The sequence below is a fragment of the Onychostoma macrolepis genome, chromosome 24 (genome assembly GCF_012432095.1).
Source record: "Onychostoma macrolepis isolate SWU-2019 chromosome 24, ASM1243209v1, whole genome shotgun sequence".
NCBI classification, from domain to species: domain Eukaryota; kingdom Metazoa; phylum Chordata; class Actinopteri; order Cypriniformes; family Cyprinidae; genus Onychostoma; species Onychostoma macrolepis.
The window spans coordinates 8,003,783-8,024,735 of record NC_081178.1 but is presented as its reverse complement, the minus strand read 5'-3'; the positions used below and the strand labels follow the sequence as shown (position 1 = coordinate 8,024,735).

Sequence of the window (20,953 nt, the reverse complement as noted above, 5' to 3'; positions counted from 1 at the left end):
GTCGAGAAGGAAGCGTTGGCCGTCAAGTGGGCAGTCCTGGAGCTCAGACGACTCAGGGCGTGCTGCAGTGAACTGAACGAATCATTCAAACTGATTCGCAAACGTTTGATCAAGCCTTTGAACAGAATTGACTCAAAATAATTAATCATTCGCGGATGGGCATCGCTCATTGCCCAGAGAAAAGTAGACAGCGCGTTTCAATAAATTGAAGAATTTTTAACTTGTAGTCCATTAAGATAAAGTAACGAGAGGAGCGTTGCCCAAAGTAACTAAGTAAAAGTACTGTTTTTTCACTAAAAATGTACTTGAGTAAGAGTAAAAGTACCCATCTTTAAATATACTCTAAAAGTAGTAGTTACTCAAAAAATTTACTCAAGTAAATGTAACGAAGTTGCAGCTGCAACAATTATTCCGTTACCTGCAGCATTTCTTTTGACTTCTTAGCAATCTGTCTTTTTTTTCCCCTCCCTTGGGACCTTGTTGTGTTCTCAGCTTCAAGCTGAGTGAACCTCTTATTTGACTCATCCAGTAGAGTGATCAACAGGGGAGTGATGGGTTTGGAGTGAGACAGTTGCTGGCAGTGCACCTGGATGGAAGAGACGGGTGCTGGACTCATTATTCTCAATGACATTTTAACCATCCCTTTATAGCAAACTGCCATTGTAAGTCAATGCCAAAGAGATGATAAGGGAATTGTGTGCAGTATAGCCAGCCAACTAGGTTCAACTGCTGTTTTTTTTTTTTTTTTTTGGTAGTCTCAGTACTGCAAGTTACACTATCCAGCATGAGCCTGTGGGCCAGATTTACTAACAGCTTGCGCCAGTGCAAACCCTCTTTTGGCGTAAAAAAAAAAAACTACTGGCAGTATTTACTAAAGGCACAAAGTGAAAAATTAGCACTGAAAAGGTGTGGACGGACCTTATTGCATATGCATTTGTAGGAGTTTCTAAAAAATGCTGGGTTAAATTGAACCCAGTGCTGGGTGAAATATGGACAAACTCAGAAATTGGGTTGTTTTGACCCAGCAGTTGGGTTAAATGTTTAACTCAACCTTCTGGGTAGTAACCCAACCGCTGGGTCAAAACAACTCAATTGCTGGGTTTGTCCATATTTTACCCATTGTGTTTAACCCAGCATTCTTTAGAGTGTACGGTGGCCCAGTAGTGTGCAACACAACGAAATCTCCACAACACACTGGAAACAAGCCGCAACACAATGAAATTAGCACAACACAATGGAAACAAGCCGCAACATAATGAAATTAGCACAACACAATGGAAACAAGCCGCAACATAATGAAATTAGCACAACACAACGGAAACAATTTGCAACACAATGGAATCAAGCCACAACACTGAAATTAGCACAACACAAGAAAATTAGTCCTATATGTTGTGTTGTGCACTACTGGGCCACCGTAAGTTTCCCTTTCAGATGCAAAATTTATTTAAAGGGGAGTATTTAAATGAATCTCGCAACATGATTTACGAAGGTTTGCTTTAGTCAATTTACTGGTATTTGTGCCATAATTTAATGCCCCCCCAAAAAGTATGTCTTAAACCATCTAATTTGCGCTGTTCTTGGTAGATTGTGTTGGTTATTATAGAAGTGATCTGGCTGCGTCCATGTTCTTTAATGTGCGCATTGTTTGTACATTTAATCACAGAACTTCCATTGGCTCTTTCATGGGATTATGCTCTCATGCTAATTTGACCAGTAAATTCAGACCAACATCCCCATTCACCTGCTACACTAAGCAATATAGTGATCAGACATGCAATTACACAATATTGACCACCTAGTAACAAAATAAATAAATACTGGACATACATAAAACACTCAGAAAAAAAAAAAAAAAAAGTTTTTTTAAAAATTTTCTTCAATTAATTTTCTGTATAAAAACATAGCAATTTTGAAACAACACTTGATCAAATGGTGTCTCTTTGATTGGAACTGATCATGTGGAATCTATTAATTTTCCAATTAAGTGCTGCGCTCAGTCTGCCTTTTGATGCAAATGTGATGGTATTTACATTGTTCCCTCAATTTGCATTTATAGTGCTTCTCAGCCTGGATATACAAACATGTTTAGCCCTTGGTTTTACTATTAGTTGACATTCAAGCAGGTAAAAAATGTATATATTTTCAGAAACACTCACCAACACCCCTGAGAAGAGAAATCCATACAAACAAAGCCTAACAACTTTATGAAGCTTCAAAGGGGAAGGACTCATTCACTCGGAACAGTGGTGAGTGGTGAAAGATTTATGGGATTTAAGATTTATGAGGACAATTTAATTTAAACTAGAATGTAAATAACAAACAGAATGATTAATTCTTTCTGAAAAGTGACACATCAAGTTTGTATTGCATTCGTTAGGAAGACTGGGAATAAAATGTAATCAGTTTTCATTAAAACTGACACAACTTTCCTCCTTTATCCTGGAGAAGTCCAACAATGCCACATCACACAGTATGGAATAGATTCATGTCACTATCTATGGTGAAACTGTTAAATTAAACTACATGAAATACATTTTGCATGTATAAAATGAAGTTAAAAGACATCAATTAAAATTTGGATGCATAATATAACTAAATATACTGTAATATGACATTAAGAAGCCCATTGCCTGATTCTTCATTGACTGAGCATTGAGATGTCAGATTATGTGTCCTGTGATTCAATATTGATTTTTCACACTCTCAAATATGATAATTTCTCACTTCCAAAAGTCTACACCCCAAATAACCGTAGCTACTTAAACACAGCCGTCATTTCCCAGGTCTGTGCGAATCAAAAATAACCAAGAATAACATTTTGAACAATTCATAATAGTAAAAAAAGACCCTTTTGATTAACTTTTAAAACATCATATACCAGAGAAATGCGAACCTTTTGATTTCCATATTTCGCCTCCCTCAGAGACAGGTTCATTGAGTTGTATTGCGTAACTTTCAACAGAGAGATTGATTTGCCTGTGCCTTTGTTGCATTTCAGTTATGAAACGACCTTTCTATGCACACAGCACGCTTGAGGTGGGCACATTGATTTTATGCTCGCATTTTCACCAACAGATGACCACAAATGATCAGTACGTCACCCGCCAACACGATTTATGTCCATCTTATGGCTCTTGATGATGTTTGAGTCTGTGTGGTGTTTTCAGGACAGTAATCTCACATTCTAATCAGTAGTGGAAACCTCAAGGGTGAGGAACGTGGCCTGCTGGCACGCAAAGACAGATAAGAAACCGCAATGATAAGGATAATAATTGGAATTTTTTGTGGAATATGCAGTAATTGGACATTGAGGGAGAGAATATTAATCCGACAATGTTATTTTCGATGTGACCTGATTAGGCAGAAATGGACTGTGGAGTAGTACTGATTGTACCGTGTCTCTCCCTTGCGTCTTTATTGAAATTCATGGCAGTGGAAAACCTTTCCCTCAGGCGCTTACCTCTCTCCATTTCAAAGATCCTTCACAAAGATTTGATGTACCTTTGTTGGCGGTGGGGGTGGGGGGGTGAAACCATAACACTTTACATTTCCTAACATAACACAGGGCGACACCAGCAGTGGAGGAATCATAAAGAATACCAATAATACAACGCTGGGGAGCTGTGCGAAACGAATCACACGTACACGCACACACAAGTACATCGAGAAATAACAGGTTACCGTGATTGATATGGAAATCAGTGGTGGGTTTTTTTTCAACTCTTTTCAATGTGAAATGAAAATATGCAGGCCGCTGTTGATCTGCTGGTGAATTACTCTCAGCTTTAGTTTGGACCAATGACAGGATGGCAGAAGGCAATGTTGGAATGCTAGGTTTGTGTGGGGAAATAATCAAAGGTTGTTCAGTAAACACCGCTCTACATTCATAATGTGGTGAGATATTGAGTTTGAACATGTATCACGACGAGGCTTGGCTTTTATCTTTTTTTCATCAAATTGTGTTGAATTCTCTCTAGAGATGTTGGGATTTTGGGCTAAAAGCAAATTATCTGTGTCATGAATATACCTTCTAGGCCTGTGAATTTAACATGTTGATTTAGCGCAGTTGATTATACAAACAATAAAGAAAGAAAATAAAGGGAACCATACAAAAATAATCTAACAGAAACAATTTTTTTTTTAAAGTGAGTTTGTTTAGTCATATATAATAATGTAATGGTTTTTTCTTAATATGAGAGGTTTCTTTTTTTCAACCCAATATTGCAAAAAAGATAAATAAATATAGTAAATAAATGATGAATTGTGATTTCTTTGTGGAAACGTTTCAACAGATTTTACATAACATGTAAAAATAATTTTTTGCAGTTGTAAATAAAAGATTATTGGAGTACGTTTTACAAGAAAATATTATTTCAGTCTTTCAAAAAAATTTGTCACTTTAATTCAGAGTGTTACTTGCAATTTCTTTGTAATTAATTGTGAAATTTTTTTTTTTTCAGTTCAGGCTGCAAATATGCTTTAGTATTCATGTTTAGCATTCACTGTTAGTGAATGAGACCCACTGATTTGTTGTTGTTTCAACTACTCAATCTATTAATCTGCATATAATTGAACTAAAATAAATTGTAATTAATTGACAGCCTTAATATATACAATCATGAATTAACCTGCAATGTCTGGTGATGCTGCATATATAAGTCATTTGGCAATGATGTTTAGATCTTTAAAACTCATGGGATTAAACTTGTAATTGGCCAATTTTACAAGAAAAGCAAATTCCTTTAATCAAGAATCAAGTCGACTATCAGATGTATTGTGCGATCTGAACTTCCTGCTGGGATATAAGCCTGCTGTTAAAGAAAAACATTTGAGACATAAAACGTCTAGCTGAACTCTATCTGCCTTTTAATTGGTGGTTCAGAGGGCCAGAAAAGAAACTCCCTTGAGAAAGAGCAGCACTTCAAGAAGTTTATGTCTTTCTAGTGAAGATCTGACACTTAAAAACGTGAGACTCGCACTGCAGCAGCCCTGCCATATTCAAATTCATTTGCATAATCACATAAGTAATGATCTTTCTGAATAAGACGAAAGCCAGTTTAGCATTAAAGACAGATGCTATCAGCTCAAGCTACAGACAGATGTCTTAGATCAGTGTCGCAGACAGATGTCTTTCAGGAAAAGAGCGAAAGCCAGATTGGTGTTAGTTTTTTTTCTTCTCATTATATAATTGACCCAGTGTTTCTAATCTGTGCGAGAAAACTCAATAAAATAAGAATGCTTTCTAAAAGTCACTGAAAAGTCAGAAGTTTGTTCCTTTTATCATGCAGTTTTCCTTGCGGCATTATTTTTCTTTTTAAACTCAGCCTTCATTTCTCGACTAGTTAGTGGAGCGAAAGCTTGAACAAATTACTTGGATGGAGAATAGATTTAAAGTGTGATTGCATTTCATCAAAAGATTGTAGGAATTCTGTGCTATTGATTTTTATTCAAACTCAGAGTTGAATTTTTGTGACTTTTGAGAGATCAGAATAATTTTCATGCGACTACAATTTTCTGCAGATTTGTTGTCTGAAAAAGCTTGCAAAAATGAAGTCCCAAGTAAGGCTATAACTAAATGCCTGGATATGAATATTGCTCAATAATACTATAAAATAGTAAAGTGGACCTTTCTGTGAATTTAACATCTCTTTGTGAATATAATCTCATGGGATTCGTATAAAAGGATTTGTGATTCTTCCACAGGCAAGTTTTTCCAGTAGGTTACAGAAAAAGGGGTAAAATGGGTCTAAATATATCTGTGAAAGGATGGAGAATAGAAATAGTATGGCATCCCACAGAGTTTCTCATTTTTTTTCGCACATTCTCTGGAATTTTAAATGAGTTTCAATGTGGAGCACAATACACATTGCCTTAACCAAAACTGTCAGGTGACTGCTGAAGATAATGTGAATATCAGTCTGTATTGCATTTATCATCTGATAAAACAATATTATGAAAAAAATATATTCATATACTGTAGATATTGCTCCTCCGCTGAGCTATTAGTTTTATGCATTTGTAAATAGGCCTCATTATAATGTGGTCCAAAAAATACCAAGCTCTAATGAACAATTTACAGACCCACAAGAAACTGTGACATCCTATTGCAGGGGTAAACATGTAGGAAAATATTACATTTTGGCTAAGTTAAATTTAAATGACTTAAGTTTGAAATGGGGTGGGGACTGCACAAATGTCAAAACTAAAAAGCTATTTAAACTTTCTGCTAGCAGATATGTTGCAAGACTATGTCGCAAGAAATATTCATAAGTGATGCACTAGGTGTGCTGAGAGGAAACAGCAGTAGTAAATCCCTGTGGGTGATCTATTCCCAGCACTGAATTGATGGTGGTAAAAGTGCATTTAAATTCCCAGTGCCCTAGCAGACAGGGAGGCTTGACACAGACATGAAGGGAGAGGAAATTGCCAAGAGGAGTTGGAATCATCCCCTCCCAGGTCCTGTGCCCTTGATCTTGATTGAAAATGCCAAAGGACAGCATTCAAAGTCATCAAGTAAGAACGGCTGCCCGTAAATGAATGGTGAACGCAACCGCAGTTGGGCTTGTCACAATCATCAGCAAATGACCTCATTATAACCCAGACCGAATCCTGACGAAATTGCTCTGTGTCGCACACAGCCTTTTTCTATTCTGTTGTTTACATTTATGGATGTAGATTTGTGGCATCGTTCAAGTTGATTTATTGTTTTGTTCTAGATTTAATATAAAATATTTCCTCTCACAGTGACAATGAATGTTACAATCGTTTACATAGGTTCATATTCAGGTCTCTACAGTTTGTACAACTAAACTTGACACAACATTAGATTACCAGGAGAGTCTGGAGAAATCAAAGTCGCCAAAAACACGTCACTATATAAGAAAATGGAACTTCTGATATACAAAGACCACGGAACGGATAACAAATGGCGAAAGAATCAGACATTCATGCAGTAGAGCAATCCGTCTGCGGCTCACGTTGTGAAATATTGCAAGTAAGGCCTAACTTTCAGAGCAGCTATGAGCAGATGAATAAAAGAACTTCAAAATAGTTCTGTTTGTAATGGCGTTGCATCATCCAGTCTTCATGTGTCATCAGTCGCGGCGAGACGATGCTTGACTCAAACTGCAGTCTATGGTGAAGTAAAGGCAATATATATCTCATTAACTTTGGGAAAAGAACTATAAACGAGTAGAAAATAACAGCGGAAATTCAAACAGAATTGTCCTTCTTTCTTTTATCCGTTAAGTCCATTAGGAGTCATCTTCGGTTTTGATGACATGAAAAAGCGTGACATTGAAAATGACCTGGTGTCCATTGTTCCAGGCGTAAAGCGCCCGTTCTCGAGCGTTGTAGTCGAGCATGGAGATGTGAAAGTACTGGTTGTGGAACGGGATGTCCATGTACTCATACGTCGAGGTCTTTGTGTTGTACGAATAATACACCTTGGCTCCGGTCAGGTGGGAATTGGTGATGTAGAGCGTGCCGCAGATCATGAAGGACTCGCCTGCGTTCCTTTTGGAGTATTCTGTGTTCCACGTCTGGAGAACTTCTAGCGTCTGCGGTTCTAACTGAGAAATCACAATGTTTCCTGCGTTCTGATTGGTGGCGTATACAGCCCACAAACCCAGCTCGTCCGCCATCAGGTCGATGTCTGAGAAGCCTCCCCAGGTGTAGGGATAGACGTTATGGAAGCCAGCGTACTCCAAAGCACGTTGGGCGAGAACCCGTCCGGTCTCGAAGCTGTATTTGACAATGATGTTGCTCTGCTCTTTATTGTAGTATAGAGAGCCATTGTAGACAACATGGTTGGTTCCAGCCCATTTAAAGGGAAGGTAATAGGTTCGCGATTCCTGGCCAGAGATGAAGTCTGCGATGCTTTTGTACTCTCGAACCACCTTGCTGTTTGTGTAAGTGTCCATATACCAAACCTGTGGGAATATGACAGAGTGAGATTAAAGTATGTAGATGAGCGGCACACTAAATTATTTTACATCTGGTGAAAAGCGGATGTTAGTAATCTTGGGGAGGAAGAAGATTAATCAGGTATATGGCAGAACATTCATCAGACTGAAGAACATAGCGCCGCCCACTTCAGAACTCACCCGGTTATTTCTTGGAGATGCAAGAGGGTCGGTCATCCATGCGCCAAACCGTGTTCCAGATGTCTTTATAGTAACAGGGCCGGTGATTTTCATTAATTTCCCACATGCTGGAAAAAACCCCACAAATGAATATTCTTTATTTAAATATAATCATCTTCTATTTTTCAAAAGGCTGATTTCGTAGAAGCAATTTCATGCATTCTAAAGACTGCTGCTTTTGGTGCATGTGAAAAACAACAGCAACTCTTAATGATGTACTAGCTTAGTGCATCCAACCCCCAACGCTAGGATGTAATTATCAGAGATATTAATAACATATTGGAACATCTGTTGAATTCGCCTAACCAACTTATTAATACTGTAAGGCTTTTTAGCACTTCATCTTCAGAAGCACAGGTGTTATTTGAGGACTGCTGAAAACACATTGTTATTTAATTGCAAAGAAATAAATAAACCTCCAATAAAGAAAAACAGAGGTTGGAGGTAAATCTGTGATTTTTATATTTTGCTTTGGGACAGCACTTTGTGTCTTTATTTTGCAGGCTGTATTGTAATGTTCTTTAAGCAAAATGAATTTGGCTTATTAATGTACACTGCGCTATAAATCAAGGGGAAAAGGAAAAACAGGATGTTTTTTCTTTTGGAAAAAGAAAAAGATTTTCACATCCAGTGCTGTGCGCGTACGATCACACCGGTGTGATCAGTCTTGGCTGGTCCCTGGAGCGTACGATCACACCGGTGTGATTAGAACTTTCAGTGAGTCACGTCATCAACTGCTGAAATTCAAATCTGCTTTCTGGCGCGGAGCCAGATCAGACGCGCGAGCGCTTGTAATATTATCACTTATTCAGTGTTTTCAACCATATAATGCTTATTTAAGATTTCAGACATTTAAATACACATAAGTACTAGCAAAGCCATACATTTATAGTTTGTAAAATATGCGCTGATGTCTATGGAAGCAGCAATAATGATCCTTACAAATATAATCTGACGACATGTTTTATTGATATCATATACACATAGTGTAGGTAACAATAAAGTTTACTCTGCTCTTCTCCCAGTTTACTGGAGACTTATTTTAACGTGTTTCGGGAGGAGAGGATGAATTTACGTGTTGTAAATCCCACAGCTGGATTCAGCGCGAGCAAACATGGCGGCGCCCATCACCCGGTATAGATCAACTAACACGATCATTATAAACGTGTTTAAACAACCAAACACATTTACTTGCACATATTTCAGAATCGGAATATCAGATATTTAATAATATAGCGAGTATGTTTGTGAATATTAATAATAAAAAAAGGAAAAACGAAATAAAAGCAATCCATGTGTCATACAGCGCTATTACGGCTGCGGTGTGTCACATGACAAGCATGACGCGTCGCCATGGAAACAATAAGGCTATAAGTTCTAAAATAACGGTCGCCTAAAAAAACTCACGCCTGGGGCTCAGCTAGAATATTTTAAACTCACGTGCGAAAGGGTTAAATCTTTGGTCTCCGTATGATTTTTGTAAAAGTAATGAATACTTTTATTCAGCAAAGATGCATTAAATTAATCACTAAAGAACCCTAAAAATATTAAGCAGCACAACTGTTTTCAACATTTATAACAATAGGTAATGTTTCTTAAGCACCAAATCAGCATATTAGAATGATTCCCGAAGGATCATGTGACACTAAAGACTGGAGTAATGGTTGCTAATAATTCAGTTTTGCCATCACATGAATAAATTACATTTTAAAATTTATTTTCAATTATAATAATATTTCACAATATTACTGCTTTTACAGTATGTTTTTGGTCAAATAAATGTGAAATAAAATTGTAATAGTTTTGAAGCACTGTCACTACAGCATAAACATAAACATTCAGACAGATGCCTTTGGCTGTTTTGACCCATCTCATCATTTTTTGAGCATCCTGCCTGCCATGAATATCATATTTTAAAGATAGCCTGTCATGTTGAAAAAAGCCTGCATTTTATTTGCTTCACCTCCACCTTCATCTAGCTGTTTTTAAATAAGCTAGATGTAAATACCCCTTAAGAAACTCATTGGAGCAGGTGAGCCTGAATCCAAATTAGGCTTGTTGGTCATTAACCAAACATTTTAGTCAATCGTAGCAGATGCCAGTTACATATAGAAGTTTTGATGTATCAATGTATCTTTAAATGTTCTTTCAAAATGATATAATACTAGTAGAATATGGTCTCTTTAAAATTTCACAAAATTGATTTAACTGTGCATAGCTGTGGATTAAACTTACTGAGTTTGCTCATGCAGTTTCGTAGGCGACTGTCCAGGCTGAGCACTCTCTGATAGAGCTGCTCGTAGTCATAAGCCCCCAGCTCCTCCTGGATGCCCGTCAGCACGGCAGACAGATTCCTGATTTCCTCTTTGAACTGAGAGATCAGCTTAGCATCTGTTTTGTACTGCTCTAGCACAGGAATCAATGGCTGGAGTTCATCCATACGATCTTTCAGCTCCTGTAGACACACACCCACACAGATGTTGTTACGCTTTACACGCTGGTCCCAATAAACAATGTTTAGCTGTAAAACGCATTCCATTATATAGTTATAGTGAAATTCTATTATACATATATTTCACCTTTTGACATAACACATGTAATATTCATGGCTAATGCTGATGTTTGCATTTCCAGCAGCAGGTCTTTTGTAACCTAATAAAAACCTACCTTAAAGTTTCTAGCCATTATAGTTTTCCTGTCCTCTTCAATTTGCCGGAACTTGGTCCGTAACCCTTTCATTTGATTTTCCATTTTCATGACATACTGAAAATCGCGCTGCGTCCGCAGATTAAGGACTTCAATTGATTGAGACATATTCTGCACCTGTGTCACAAAACCACAAGTCAGAAAGTTAGACAAAACTATAAAAAAAAAAAAAACATTGCTAATAATAATTATTGAGCAGCAAATCAGTATTAGAATGATTTCTGAAGGATCATGTGACACTAACACCTGGAGTAACGATGCTGAAAATTCTGCTTTGCCATCACAGGAATAAATTACATTTTTAAAAATATTAAAATAGAAAGCAGGTATTTTAAATTGTAATAATATTTTACTGTTTTTACTGTATTTTTAATTTAATGAATGCAGCCTTGGTGAGCATAAGACACCTTTTAACCAAAAAAAAAAAAAAAAAAAATCTTACTGACCCCGAACATTTGAAATGAGGGTGAGATGATGAATTTATTATTGTGTGGTCTGCGTAAGACATAACTGGAAGCATTTTCCAAAAACACGTTTCTTTGCATAAGTTATGTATAAACTGACTACAATTAATGAATCTTTAAAAAGGGGCTGATAAAAAAACCCTAAACAATCGCTCCAATCTCACTGTGTTTGTCCCCGTCAAACGGTCTGATTAGCTACCTTGACTGGTGCGCGAGAAAAGCGGAAATCCATGAATCATGAATGAGAGGCGTCCTCTGTAGGCCCCGACTTTCTTTTCAGGCTATAGGGAAAATGGAGGCGTTAATAAATGTACATATCAATATTAACGGCAGTCAGGCTCCCGCTGGATTGAAGCATGTATCATTTATCATAAAATCAGGTATTAATGACCTGCATAAAATCAGCCTCTTGCGAACACAGTTGAAGCACCCATCAATGCTTTTTCTTTTTTACTTTGTGTGTGTGTGTGTGTGTGTGTGTGTGTATGTGTGTGTGTGTTTAAAGGTCCTAAGTGGGAATGAGACTGATAAAAGAGGATAAAAACTGATGGGGGAGGGGAATATGTAATGTGTGACTGAAAGACTGAGAGAAAGAAAGAGCAAAAGGACAAGTGCATGTGTGTGTGTGTGTGTGTGTGTGTGTGTTTATGTCAGTGTTAGTGGCAGGCTACAGTAGCTCCTGAAATGTGTGAGTCCCTGAGGCAAAACAGTACATTAGTTGTCCGCACAATATATACTATCCAAATGATGCCTGTGTGTGTTGATAGAACAGAAAGCAAGAATAAATGCAGACAGAAGAAAACTTGTGCTGTTACTAGGCTTTGCGATAATTTGAATATTCTAATTATTTTCGCAATGCATGTGCTAGCGATATAAAACTAAGAAACAGCGTGAATATCATGATTTTAATGTGTTGTTTTTTTAGCCATTAAGTTTCCAAAAGACAGACCCAGTTGGCTAGTTTTCCATTCTTTGGTGAGAATGAGAACATTAAGACAGAAATATTCTAATAGCATTAAATATGTTAAGTATGATTCATTGTAAGTTTGATTAATTGTGTGTGTATAATATGCACTACTGTTCTAAGGTTTTTGGTAAGATTTTTGGTAGGTAAGAAGCAGCATTTGCTTACCAAGGCTGCATTTATTTGATCAAAAATACAGTAAAACTGTAAAACTTTGAAATATTAAAATTTAAAAAGTTTATTTTATAATAAGTTTTAAAATGTACTTTATTCCTGTCAAAGCTGAATTTTCAGCAGCCAATACGCCAGTCTTCTGTGTCACATGATCCTTTAGAAATCATTCTATTAATAATAATAATAATAATAATAATAATAATATATTGTTGATTTACTGCTCAAGAAACATTTATTTTTGTTATCAATGTTATGAATAGTTATGCTGCTTAATACTTTTGTGGAAACCGTAATACATTCCCCCCCCCCCCCAAAGAACAGCATTTAGTTGAAATTAAATTTTGAATGTAAAAGTATTTACTGTCACTTGATCAATTTAATTTTTTTAATTTATTTATTGCTAAATAAAAGGATTTATTTCTTTAAAAAAGGTCTTACTGACCCCAAACTTTTGAATGGTAGGGTGTATATATACTGTAAATATGTTTCTCCAGTATGTGTGATGTGAGTGAGATGTATATAATCTACATCAGAAAAATAAAGAAGTGCGATAAAATGTGTGTGTTTATGCATGAGACCTTCTCCAGTAGCTGTCGGAGCTGTCTGCTCTTGGCATCCCTGGAGCAGAGGTTTTGTTCCGGTGCGACCACAGTGCAGATACAGCGTCCATCAGCATCCTGTGCCGAACTATACACCTGCCATCCTTCCTTGGGACCAATCGTCTGAAGAGACACACACACACACATACTTTAAAAGACTAGTTCACCCAAAAAATGTCAATTCTGTCATCATTCACTCATCTCGATGTCTTTCCAAAACAATATGATATGACTTTGACAGTATGACACTCTTCTGCTTGAAAGAGAAGACTGTTTTCCATAGTCTTTTCCATGCAGTTACAAAGAACAGGGACATTAATGCCTCAAAAAAGACACAAAGCACCATAAAAATACTCTGTACAATAGCTAAGTTGAATTATGTATTGTATTATGTATTAGTTACTGAATTAATAATGATTGAATAAATGATCACTTCTACTACTACTACTACTAATAATAATAATAAAAGTGATGATTATTATTATATTTTTTGCTTTATTAATACTACTACCAATAATAAAAATGTAGCATTATTATTTACTGATAATCTTTACCAGTGAGCGATTAACTGTTATAACCATGTCAGTTAACTTGAGAGCCGAATCAGCCCGATTCCTAAATAACTTGAATCGGGTGTTTTATCTTAAAGATCCAAATCAAAAAATGGACATGAAAATGCTAAGGAAAACTAGGGCAGATGTCAAGATTTTCAGTGAATTTCCAATTATTTGTTGCAGAAAGCTATCGTACAGTATGACTTCAAAAGACTAAATATTTCACACAAGTCACATGGACTGCTTTTGCGTCATTTTTGAAGCTTGAAAGCTTTTAAGCTTCATCAGAAAAAGTCATACCGCCTTGGACTGACATGAGGGCGAGAAACTGACTGATTTTTTTAGTTTGGGGGGAACTGTCCCTTTTACTTATCATTGAACTCGTTTATTTTATTGTGCTGTAGGCAGGTAAATATGACAGATTTTATCCACTGAGTGAATTCAAAGGAATGTCATTTTAAATTATATTTCTTGTGCAGCCTTTAGATCACCTTTAACAGCAAGGCTATGGCGTGAATGCTAAAACCCACGGTTGTCGTTTATATGAAGCAGCCGAAGGCCTTGCTAACTGTTAAAGGCTTGTTTTTGCGGACTATAACAGTCAAGCAGGCGTGCCTTTACCTCCAGACGGCAGTTGATGAATGAAATAAATCGTTTGGGTGGACTGAAAAGCCAAGGAGGCCACATCATAAACCTGCTTTTATCTATTGGAAATACTGGACCCGAGTGCCTGTGACATCATAAAGTGGGCGTGTCCCTGTCAGTCACAATAATGCCAGTGTTCTCTCGCTCTAATCCACTTGCGCTGTAACTGATCCAATTCCCCAGCTTTGATGTATAATTTGTACAGTCGAGTCTGAGAGTTGATATGCGAGACATGTAACTGTGCACTCAATGGTTCCACAAATACAAGCAAGGCTTAAAAATTAAACAAAAACAATACAGGAAGAAAGAATTGGGATAGCGAAAAGACGGGATTGGAAAACGATAGGGAGGTTTTGAGGATTCACTTGAGAGGACAAAAAGATAAGCTGAGGACTAAGGCATCCCATGTCATACATGCATGTGCACACACTGATTTTACTGCTGCCATCCTTGACTGCCTCCGCTTCTTATTTTTTTTTCTACCACTGATACATATTTTCAATTTCTTAAAAAAACATTCTCTTCTCCATTTATTTATTTATTTTTTTCAAGTTTGACATTGCTGTTATACAACAGTTCAATGAACAAGACGTTAATACTGAGTAACTTACATTTTAGACACAAAATTGCCAGTTACTTGTAGATTTGTAGAACAAAATAATTACAAATGAAGCCTAAGCAACACACAGGAGCATTACTTAAGAACTCATTATTGTTGAACGAATCAAATTAATTAACTGAATGACTGATTTTTATTTTAATTTTTTTTTGTTTCTGAATGAATGTGCTTTTTAAGAATCAGGTAATAACTCACTCATAAAGAAGGCCACTAGTTTATTTCCTGAATGAATTTGTTTTTAAACAAATCTACATTATTGATTCAATGACTTCCTTATAAAGATGGTCACTTGTTTTGATCCTGAATTAATCAGTTTTGAATAAATCAGTTGAATAAATTCATTACAAAGATGGCTGCTTGTTTCATTCAAACATTAGTGTTTTTTTGAATGAATTGGTTAAGTGTATAATTCAATGACTCACATATAAAAGCAGTCTTATTTCATTCCTGAATAATTTTGGAGTTTTGAATGAATCGGTTAAGTGGATAGTGACTCGCTCATAAAGGCAGCCACTAGTTTCATTCCTAAATGAGTTCGAGTTTTGAATGAATCAGTTGAATGAATGATGACTCACTCATAAAGACCGTCACATCTTTCAGTCCTGAATGAACTGGTATTTTGAACAAATCAGTTGAGTAAATCGATTGACTCGCTCATAAAGATGGCCACTACTCCTGTTCCTAAATGAATTGGTGTTTTTTGAATGAATTGGTTAAGGGTATAATTCAATGACTCAAAGGCAATCTTGTTTCATTCCTGAATTAATTGGTTTGAGTAAATGGCAACCTGTTCATAAAGACAGCCACTATCGTTCCGTTCCTGAATTGATTCTCTCACTTATAAGGTGATCACATGTCGCCACCTACTGGCAAAACTATAGAACTTGCATACAGAGCGACTGAAAAATGCCCACCACTAATGCACAGACTGACAGCCTGTCTAAACCAGTAGTGAAATTGCTTCTATTTTGCATTGCAGTATTTTCTGAAAGAGTAATTTATGATAAATGCAGTGCAAGGCAGTTATACATGTACCTTACATTACCACATCAGCAGTATCTCAACAAAGCACTTCAGTTATGAAATGATGGATTCTTTTACAGTAAAACAGAGTACAACATTCACATCCACTTCCATTTAAGTTGATGAAAACAAATCTCACATGCCATCCAGACAGAGAGAGAGAGAGAGATATGAAAAACAGAATATATCACTACAGAGCGTGGAGGAATATACAATGACCATCCAGGTCTTTTAAATGGACTTCCATTTCTGTCCTGATGGTGGAAATCATTTTTTAAAAGTGACTGTTGTGACTAAATTCAAAAACGTTTGGTGGGATAAAATGTGTAAAGTTGTATATTTGTGGGTGTGCTGCTCACACACTAGTAAATGCAGGGGTTCATGTCTGATATTTGTACTGTGATAATTAAATACAAAGCAGAGAAAACAGTCCTCTAATCTTTTGTTCTCACTAGTATTTGGCTCTGCCATGCTTTGCATCAAGTGCTGGTATCAACAACACCTGTTTGAAAATTAAAAGGCTTAGCCTGCTGCTTACAGAAATTGCAATTATTTTTTTTCTTTCTCCCTTTCTGTGGCTTGCTTACTGTTGCTTTCTTATGCTCTGACCTCTAGACTATATCTCCATATCTGAGTACACTTCTGAAAGCTAGCGAAGCATAGAAAGATAAAAGAAAGGCTTTCATTCATTATCAGCCATCTTTATAAAGTCTCAGTGATAAATCTGTAGAGTAAAAAGTGAGGGTGTGGCAGTTCGTGCATAGCAGATTTATTATTATTTTTTGTATAGGTATGATGGTTTATTTCATTCATAATACGTGTGTACTACGGTTATCGGTACTGCAAAGGTAAATGAAAATACATGTGTATGCAGTGACTTTCATTCATTCGTTGTTCGTAATGTTTGGATTAGAAAAGTAGATAGTCAGCAAACATATCTCTTGAGATTTCATAAAGTCAGCTATGCTCTGGGCATCTTTTATGAATGGCACATATAGGCTACATCAATATGTTGAGTGTATTCTGGGTCAGATGGCGAAAGATATTCACAACTGTTGTTTTAGTATAATTGAGATACAGTATAGTTTTATCAATTTAAATAGTTTTTATTGTTGTATTTTGTTTTTGTCATTTTGTTGTGTTTTTATCATTTTTATTATTATTGTTTTTTTAAATATGTCAATATAGTTTTAATTAATTACTATTTATGTTTTAGTTTTAGTTATTTTAATACATCAAGTTAAACTAAATGAAAATGACCAAATTTTTTCCTCGGCAACTGGCTGAAATAAAATATGTTTTTGTATATTTTATTTTATTTCAAGTAATGCAAATGTTTGTGGTTTTAATTAATAAAACCCTGATTCGCAGCACCACATTAAGAAACATAATGGCATTGGATCAATACTTGACTGAATTGACTTTTCCATTCAAACTCATACAAACACTGTCCTGCTATAATACTAAACTCTGAATGCTAAATGAGGTGAAGATTTTTATTATTATGGATCCCTTCACCAGCATTAGAAAGCTGTATCCCGTAGGTGTGTAATGCAATTTGTCACCATAAAAAGCGCATTTCAGCACGTCAAATTAATCATCATGAATCACTCATCCCACAAGCAACAACAATGTAATTAGAAGCCCATTACACTAACGTCCATTCAGTTTCATAGTCAAACAGCTCAAACACCCTCTTGCTGGGGTCTATGGGGGATTTGCAATTTTCTTTTGAGTGAGTGTTTATTTATGGACCTTTTGACATTCTGAAGAATTTCTATGTGGAGGTCAAAAAGCCAGCATAGAACTACTAGCAAAGTTGTTCATTGGTTAAACAAATGGTTCTGACTAAAAGCAATTCACTGTCTAGTCCATGCAGACATACTGTATGTCTGTATGTGATTAGTTCACTTCAGCACCACGGCAGTGTGGACAGCTCCTGTCCGCCTATGACTAAACAGCTGAAGCACATCACCGCACTCATTTTAGCACTTGTTACATCTCATCATGGGGATTTGTTTTTTTTTCAGCAGAAGTATCTTTAAATGAAAATGTCATGCAGTTTTATTTGAAAAGATAACTGCTTAAAAAAAAAATCTGTAAATTTCATGAAAATGCTATTCGCAAACTAAATGTATTATATATTTTATTGAAATTTTATAAGTTATTAAAAAAAAAAATATATATATATATATATATATATATACACACACACTATTTTATTAATATTATAATAACAAAATTTACCATTTTTTGTTTTTAAGGCTATAATCACCTGAATATGAATATGACTATGAATACGACTGTGTAAATCCAACATGATGCAAATAAGCAGTTTTAAATTTACATGCATTTCTTTCAGTCCCATTCGTCCCCTTCCCAGGGTGCACTGGGGCGTGAATAATTATAGTTGCATTTTCTAACCGTTTGCCAGTTTTATTTACTCTGTTGTTGATTTTGTTGGCACGTGTTGGTTTGTGCATCTGTTTGCATTTAAAATGATCAGATTGTTGTTACCTTGTCTTGTTTCTTCTGTGCATTACATTTTAGGTACTCTTTTTGTCACATTTATGTGATGAGTATTTATGTGATGTTGTCAGTAGACAAGCACTGGGCTTTTCAACAAAGGAAACAGTTTACTTATCGTCTGATACAGCATATAATTAAAAAATGTTTAATACTATAAAGTGGAAGTTGTTTTGTAACAACATCAATTTTAATTTTTAATTTTTTTATTTTCTATGCAGTTGCTCATTTTGATTATTCACTTTTGTGGAGCCCATTTGATTAATATTTTTAAACATTTTATTTAATTAATAATATTGCTTTATATGGCTTCCTCTATCATTTTTACAGTGACAGGTTATTTTGCTTATTTACTGTGCTGGGCAGTGGACCAGAATTTAGCATTACACCATTATATTCACTGGCTGGTGAAATAATATCATAAGTATGCATCTTATGAATCCACACTGGCGACAATGTTAAAAAAAAAAAAAAAAAAAAATTTACAGAATTCACATTTCCAATATCTGCTGCGTGTCACTTTTTCTCTTTGTAACTCACTAATGTAATGCATTCCCAGCAAAACTGGAAAACATCTGGAAAGACAAATGGTGCTTCGTGCATGAATAAACCAAAGTTTATTATCTGTGGACCTCAGATGCAATAGATTTATTTTCCTACCACACGTACATACCACCTATTAAATGATGCATAATACTGAGGACTCCAGTGTTAGAATACCCTATTAAATTATGTTAAACAATCATATACCAAATTACATCTTTGAAGCGGCAGTAGGCAACTTGCTATAATTTAAAATAATAAATAATTTATTTCCCACTAAAGCTCATGTAGTCAGTTTCAGATATACTCGCACAGAGAAACAAAAATCAAGAAATGCATGATCCTGAAATCTTTTAACTCATCACATCAACTTACCATGGATGGATACAGTCCGAAGACGATGAGGAAAAGAAGGGGATTTAATGCACCGAACAGAAGGATCATGCTGTCACGGCTCTTTCGCACTTTTCTGGCGTTAATATCGCGTCCTCGGCGAGGCAGATGATGCCCGAACAGAACAGGGCGGATAGATCCACATTCATTACCGTGCTGCTCCGCCGCGCGAGCTCCCGCGTGCAACCAATACTGAGCGCGCGCTCTCCAAAGTTACGACCGCAAGCGCATGAGGATTCAGCAGACAGCGCTCGAGAGCATCCAACACTACCAAGGAGACCTTCACAGCGGATGTGACATCATTTGATTATTCCAAACGTTAACTTGTTGAGCAACGTTGGCGAGTGCATGCGGCCACTGCAGTGTTAATACTATAGTTCTAAATGCGCAACTCCAGCTATGTGAGCTGAAATGGTCATGTTGTCACGGTCGCCTGTGGTTCTTAGGGCAAACGTGCACGTATAAAGTTCCACCTGCAAATGCATATAGGCTACAATGGGCTCCAAATGTCTGTGACCACATACAAAAAATGGAAGTCTGTTTTGTTTAAACTTAATAAAATGAAGTCGTTTTTATTTATATATGAAAGAATGAATGAAGTCATTCAATTTTCAAGAAAATTTTAATGGGCCATTCTCACGGAACGCGGGCAGTGGAATTGGGTTAAAAACTTAGTGTCTCCAGACGCGTTTTTTTTATTTTTTTTATTTTTTACAAGTTTAACTTACGTCGCGTTTTTTGTCTTGCGCGAGATGCTGCAAAAGACGCGAGACTCGAGCGAAGCTGTCAAACACGTCCGTTTAGCGCAAATTCCATAGGAAAAACAATAGAAATGTAGCGCAATGGGATGGAATAATGCTTTCTGTGTGAAGTGCCTCTAAATGCACTATTTTTGCACTAATAATTTACACGCAAAACAAAGCAAAAATGCTACTTAGCTGTAAGTTATTTGATTTAATAGGGCACCACATGCAATTTTACTGTAAATTACAGAAAAAAACATACATTTTCTGTAAAGTAAAAATAAATACCTATAAATAAATCATAATTTAGAGTAAAAAAACAACAAAAAACATTTAACCCACAAATACATACTTTTAGAGTAAAATGCTGCTAAAGTAGGTTTAAGCATAAGTGGGAAGGTGGTAAACAGTAATAGGATGTTCCCAAACGTCCCTGCTTTAAACATCCAATTTGATTATTTTGTTTATCCCCCCTCCCCCCCAGTACTTTAAAGCAGAGGTGTAAAGTATTGGAGTAAATGTAACTAATTACTGTACTTGAGTATCTTTTCGGATACTTTGTAGTTCTACTGAGTATCAAAGATATTAACAACTTTTATATACTCTCTAGTTCACTTCAATTTTGAGTGAGTATCTGTACTCTTTACTCCACTACATTTGAAATGAGTGTTGCAGTTACACATTACATTTTGCATGGTACCTAGCTTTTCTGCAGCAGTTTATTTCTGCTATAAAGATGTGATATCGCCAACTACAGGGCACTGAAAGTACTATATCTTGTGCGTTGTGCCCTTACTCACTCAAACTTGTCAATAAGGCTACTTTACATGAATGCGAGTTCCTTAGCAAGTAG

General features: G+C 36.2%; 1 protein-coding gene and 1 long non-coding RNA gene across 3 annotated transcripts in view; one reads left to right on the top strand and one right to left on the bottom strand.

The window, feature by feature from the left end:
* Positions 1-2,058: 2,058 nt before the first annotated feature.
* LOC131532889 (uncharacterized) overlaps positions 2,059-20,953 on the top strand; it is a 59,379-nt gene continuing 40,484 nt past the window's right edge. Inside the window, exon 1 of the long non-coding RNA XR_009268991.1 lies at positions 2,059-2,249. This is a non-coding gene — a long non-coding RNA (uncharacterized LOC131532889). The remainder of the gene's footprint in view (positions 2,250-20,953) is intronic.
* Positions 6,695-19,585, bottom strand: olfm3a (olfactomedin 3a). Of its 2 annotated transcripts, none has more exons than XM_058764689.1 (6): positions 19,340-19,585; positions 13,034-13,177; positions 10,815-10,970; positions 10,383-10,602; positions 8,109-8,215; positions 6,695-7,934 (listed from the first exon to the last, which is right to left on the bottom strand). In XM_058764689.1, exons 1-6 carry the CDS (start codon positions 19,406-19,408, stop codon positions 7,257-7,259), a joined length of 1,374 nt encoding a protein of 457 aa, XP_058620672.1. In that variant the 5' UTR covers positions 19,409-19,585; the 3' UTR covers positions 6,695-7,256. The 2 variants fall into 2 exon arrangements, with proteins under 2 accessions (XP_058620672.1, XP_058620673.1); XM_058764690.1 differs by lacking the exon at positions 19,340-19,585 and adding an exon at positions 11,517-11,598 and having other exon boundaries at positions 13,034-13,143.